The sequence below is a fragment of the Camelus dromedarius genome, chromosome 7 (genome assembly GCF_036321535.1).
Source record: "Camelus dromedarius isolate mCamDro1 chromosome 7, mCamDro1.pat, whole genome shotgun sequence".
In the NCBI taxonomy this organism is placed as follows: domain Eukaryota; kingdom Metazoa; phylum Chordata; class Mammalia; order Artiodactyla; family Camelidae; genus Camelus; species Camelus dromedarius.
In genome coordinates this window covers 54,558,852-54,564,410 of record NC_087442.1, presented here as the reverse complement: position 1 = coordinate 54,564,410, position 5,559 = coordinate 54,558,852, and the positions used below count along the sequence as shown (strand labels likewise).

General features: G+C 44.4%; 1 protein-coding gene across 2 annotated transcripts; it reads left to right on the top strand.

Moving 5' to 3' along the window:
* Window positions 1-1,173: 1,173 nt before the first annotated feature.
* Window positions 1,174-3,520, top strand: ARL4A (ADP ribosylation factor like GTPase 4A). 2 transcript variants are annotated; one of them, XM_031454972.2, is made up of 3 exons: window positions 1,174-1,356; window positions 1,952-2,070; window positions 2,508-3,520. In XM_031454972.2, exon 3 carries the CDS (start codon window positions 2,598-2,600, stop codon window positions 3,198-3,200), a length of 603 nt encoding a protein of 200 aa, XP_031310832.1. In that variant the 5' UTR covers window positions 1,174-1,356; window positions 1,952-2,070; window positions 2,508-2,597; the 3' UTR covers window positions 3,201-3,520. The 2 variants fall into 2 exon arrangements, with proteins under 2 accessions (XP_031310832.1, XP_031310834.1); XM_031454974.2 differs by having other exon boundaries at window positions 1,175-1,356; window positions 2,511-3,520.
* The last annotated feature ends 2,039 nt before the right edge of the window (window positions 3,521-5,559 follow it).

The following is a 5,559-nucleotide window of genomic DNA, read 5'->3' as shown; positions in this document are numbered from 1 at the left end:
TTCCAAAATTAGTGTTGCCATCTTGAAAATATGCATTGTGCTTAGTCCTTAGGTTTTATGTCAGTTATTTTTTAAAATCTAGTTTGACAGTTACTGTTCCTGTTAGCCATAAATGAGATAAATACAGCAATAATGGTATTGAGAAATTGGTATTGAGAAAAACCAGGAAATTTCTTGAGGAAATTTCAATCCATATTTAAAAAGTGCAAATTAAAAAAAAAAAGTGCACCACAAAGATTCTTCCAATATCTTACAGTCTCCACCAAAGAGATATTTATTTGTTCATTAACACTTTCTCAGAACTTTGTCAGTATTCCTTATCTGTTGTTATAAGTACTCTGAAACTATCAATGATCATATTTTGTAATTAAATTTACTCGTGTGGAAACTTGATTACTTTCTTTTTCTCTCATGAGACTCCAGTACTCCACGAGAGCAAAGACAGTGATATGCTCACTGTTCTATCCCCAAGCCCACAGAATTGTGCCTACTGCCTATTAAGTGTTCCATAAATACCTGCAAATTTATAGGTCGAGCACACAAACGCAAATAGAGTCAGAATTATCCAGTGGAAAGCATTATGCATTTAGGGACTAGGCTTTAAGTTCTAGGACTACCACTAATTTTCCTTGGGTTATTAGAATCAGCCAGTGGATTTCCTCATCTGTAAAACCGGCAGATTTCTACCTGTCGCCACCTCACGGAGATATTGCTAGGATCACGTGACAACATTTATTTGCTTTGCAAAAGGAGGGTGTGTTACAGACACCAGTCCAGCCCAAGACGCTCTGGGCAGCTACTGAGGTACATCCACGTCACCCCGTTATATAAGGTGCCCGCCCGTCCGTCCGTTGTCCTCTGAAATCCCTAACCCTGCGTCAGCGGCCACCGCGCCGAGGACGCCATACGATGCCCTGAGGGTAGCCGGCGCAGGGTGGGACCACCTGGGTGGGGCTCGCCGGAAGCTAGCGGCCGGCTGCAGAAAGCGTCTGACACAGCAGCGGCTCTGGGGGCTGAGACCGGAAGCCCCACCCGAACTGCCCACCTCCGGCGCGCTAGGCCGGTTCGAATGTGACCTTGTTTTGGCGTTGCTAGGAGACCGGCTCCCGTACGCCCCCCACGGGCCGGCGTCCCGGCGTGCGCTGGAAGGGGGCGGGGCTGTGGCCAGCGCCGGGGTCGGTCGGCGGAGCGCCGTTAGGGCAGCCTGGCGCGCGGCGCCCGCCCAGCACCCCGGGAAGCGGCGCCTGGTCCCTGGCCACCGCCCAGGCCTCGCTGGTGTTCCCCGGCTGGTAACTACGCGCTCCCGAGCCGTTGTGAGCCACGCTGGGTCCAGGCGAGGGAAAGACGGTTAGTCAGGTGAGCCGCAGCGGGGCGGGCAGCTGGTGTGGCCACGCCCTGCCGAGAGAGAGAGCCGGCCGGGGGTTGGGGAGCGAGGTGAAGGGCTCCTGGGTGCCAAAGGGCGGGCCGTTCACGCCAGGAGGCCGGCGCGGCCGCTGGGTGGGTGGCGCAGGTCGGGTCTTTCACGTCAGGAGGCCGGCGCGGCCGCACGCAGCACCCTCCGGCCAGCGGACAAAGGGTTAAGGCGCCGGCGGTGACCGAGGGCCCCGGATGTGAGAAACGCGGCGCAGCGTCCGTGGGCCGCGCTGCAGGTGCGCCCGGGCGGGCGGAGCGAGCCAGCTGGTGGGGGCCGGAGCGACTGCCGAGGCTCCCCCTTCCCTGCAGGGGCCGCTCGGCTCCCTCCGCAGGTGCCCTGTTTTCTAACTTGAGGGCAACAGGTGGTGCCTGCGGACCGAGGGCGAGCCCGCCACGCTGAGAGCGGCAGTTGCTCTCACCAATAAGGGCGCGGGGGCGGTAGTGGCAGGGTCGCGCTGACGCAGGTGGCCAATGGGATTTGAGCTCAGGGGTGGGCCGTGAGGAGTGGGCGTGGCCGGACTGAATCCACGGTTTCTAGTGCGGCGATCGCCAGAGCTGCGTGAAGAGCTAAGCAGAGTGAACTGGGGTTCTTCTCCGCCCTCGCGTTGAAAAGCCTACCCATGCTTGCTCGTTTGGACCCCGTCTCCAGTTCAGGAGGTGAGAACTTTGTGGGTTTTTTACTGGGAGGGTGGCTGAGGATAATAGTGACCTTGGGTCTAATGTTAAACATGTGGAATTAGATCCTGAAGATCGGATTATGTCTTACAAATTTTCTGCCAAAAAAGGCACTTCTGTGGTTATTGCGACTTGGACCAGATGCAGGTGACTAGGTTGTCTCCGGAATGAGGTGCTTGAGGTCTAGGGATCCAGGCGAGTAAAGTATATATTACTGCAATTTCAGTGAATGTTGAAATATTTCAATGGCAATGATTACTCTGTCTTTTGCCTTGGGTTTTGTACGTCTCATATCTCTTTTGGTTTGTTTACTGAAGCAAGTTTTATTTATCAGGTTCCTCGTGTTGCTTATTTTAGCAGAAAGAAAACAGGTGTAGTCCATTATTTCACGAGAATAACTTATTCGTTTTCCCCCTCAGCAGTGTTGTAGCTGGATCCCCTAGGAAGAGAAGTTCTAAAGCAGTAAGAAGAAAGCATTTTCTATTTGGAACACATATTTGCAACTGGAAATGGGGAATGGACTGTCAGACCAGACTTCTATCCTGTCCAGCTTGCCTTCATTTCAGTCCTTCCACATTGTTATTCTTGGTTTGGACTGTGCTGGAAAAACAACTGTATTATACAGGCTGCAATTCAATGAATTTGTAAATACCGTACCTACGAAAGGATTTAACACTGAAAAAATTAAGGTAACCTTGGGAAATTCTAAAACAGTCACTTTTCACTTCTGGGATGTAGGTGGTCAGGAGAAATTAAGGCCACTGTGGAAGTCCTATACCAGATGCACAGATGGCATTGTGTTTGTTGTGGATTCTGTTGATGTCGAAAGGATGGAAGAAGCCAAAACTGAACTTCATAAAATAACCAGGATATCAGAAAACCAAGGAGTCCCTGTACTTATAGTTGCTAACAAACAAGACCTGAGGAACTCATTGTCTCTCTCAGAAATTGAGAAACTGTTAGCAGTGAGTGAACTGAGTTCATCAACTCCCTGGCATTTGCAGCCCGCCTGTGCAATCATAGGAGACGGACTGAAGGAAGGACTTGAGAAACTACATGATATGATAATTAAAAGAAGAAAAATGTTGCGGCAACAGAAAAAGAAAAGATGAGTGGTGTTACTTTTTCTGTCTGTGAAGTAGGTTTTCTCTGGTCTGATTTTGACAAACGGAAGAGTGTCTACAGCCTGGTTTGCCTGCCTGCCCTCCTGGATGCTGTTAAAGCTTTGTTTTGTTGAACAATCAGATGCCCAACTCTATTGCCCTGTGGAAGATGAGTAAATGCAGTCTTTCTTAAAATGGTCTCCTCTCCCTACCCGACAAATCTTCTGGTACTTACCATTTTGGGAAGTCAAGCGAGGATAGTAAATTGATCAGAAAACAGTTGTGGAAATTTGACCTGAAGTTAGTGAAATAAAACTTTGAAGAATGTCTGCCTGGTGTTTTGTGCTTACATCTTTTGGGGGGAAGCCTTTGCAAGGAAATTGCATGCCAGGCTTTGAATGTGAAGATAAAATGCTAATGAATGGAAATGTTAAGGTAGATTATTATATATACAGCTATGTTGATCACATTGGTCCAACCAGTAAGGGGCAAGGAGAAAGTGTCTAGTTTTTTAAGTTTTGGCCAGATGAACTTTGACATTTTCTGGAATCAAATACTGTAATGCTATGTCTTAATTCTAGACGATGTTTAAGTTGTTCTGACTTAAAATAATAAAAAGGTATTTGGGGCATATTCAAGTGCATGGATTAGTTTTCCAGACAAAGCATGTTTTGGTGTATAATCTTATTTTTTAGAAGTAGCTATGCATCTTTCTACACGGTCTGGTTTAAAACACCTTTTTTTTGGGATTTAGGGCTATTACAGAAATGTTTGTTGTCAGAAGCACTTTCAGTTGAAGAACCTAAAATAATTTGCTTAACTCTTTTATATGGTAAATTTGGGCATGTACACTAATCTGAAATGCATATGCTTGGATATATGTATGGATTTATGAAGAAAGCAATCGATGAATTCAGTCAAAAGGATGTAATTACAATATATGGTCTCTAAAGTATTCCAGTTGTAAAATACTTGTTTTATTATATTTGCTAGCTGAACACAGATGTGGTTTTTCATATATTTTTGTAGTGTTTTGAGAGGAGCAGAAGCTTTATAAACACCGCCTAATGCACTGTGGGGGGAATATGTAAGAGAGATCCTGTATGTGCTCTGAGCTTTAATTTTTTTGTTTACAAACTGAACAGTGTTATGTAGGCAATCCAGTTCTGATTGTAAGGTAGGAAGAAATGATGGAGTACTGCAGATAAGAATTACGAGTATAGAAAATGAAGGGGTAAGTAGCAAAGCTATGTTTTGCAAAAATTCGCTGGTGCTGTTTACGTTGGAATCCAAAAAATCCCTCTAAATTAGAAGGAGGAAAAACCTTTACCTAATTCTTATCTACAGGTAAAGACTCAACTTCCATTGATCATAATATATTAGCAAATGGACATAATTTCTGTGTGTAAAGCCCAAAGCTGTTTGTTCTGAAGATAACCAAAAGAAATGCACTTTGCTAGCAGGGTTTTGTTTTGGTTTGGGGTTTTTCTGTGTTTTTTTTTTTTTTTTAAATGGAGTTTTTGGAACCTGGATTCCTGTTACACACAAAATGAAGTAGCTTCCTGTGGAGCTTTCACGTGTTAAGTGTCCCTGCACTAGTGACAGTCACTTAGGATGTTTATATTTATAGAAATGTGGATAATAACTACCAATAAACTACTTGAGGCACTAGGAGAGCAGTGTTGGAGTTTTAATGTGTGTATTTCCACTTTTGATGAAGCTGCTAATTAGTAGTTGAAAACAACTTTGAAAGCTGGGTTACACAGCCCTACAGTACTTTTTTGTTCTGCACAAGTGTGACAGGCACCAAAGGTGGTTTTTGGGGAGAACATTTTTTTCCCCTTCACTTTATGAAATCATGGTGTATACTCCGAACATCTGTAGATCTGTGATGGATGAACACAGCTTGCTGAAAAAAAGTGAATCATTTTAGATTTTCAGCCTTCCTGTACTTTTCATATACTTGCTGTATAAAATGATACTGTTTTAACTATTTCTTGAGCCTTTATGTGAACCTTTATTTTGTTAGAGTAAGAATTTGATAAGCAAATCCACATTATCAAAGTGTTTTCTTACTTAGTGAGCAACAACAAGAAAAGAGAAAATGGCGTAGATGCTGTAGTAGTTTTTATTTATAAAATACATTTTTAGCTGCAAACCTCAAGATTTTCCAGCTTGCTAAGTTCAGGTTCTCCACTACCTATTCTAGCCGTTAAAATACTGTAGGAGAGGGTAATGAGGAGTCTCAATATGAACCCTGAAGAGTTTAAACAATGCTAGTTTATTTTTCATTAAGGACACTGTTTCTAAAATGTATTGCTGAAGTATTTTCTTATATTTGAGGTTATTTGGTTAAATATCTATAATG

Coding starts and splice junctions, on each gene's coding strand:
- ARL4A (XM_031454972.2), top strand. CDS start 2,598: ATGGGGAATGGACTGTCAGACCAGACTTCTATCCTGTCCAGCTTGCCT.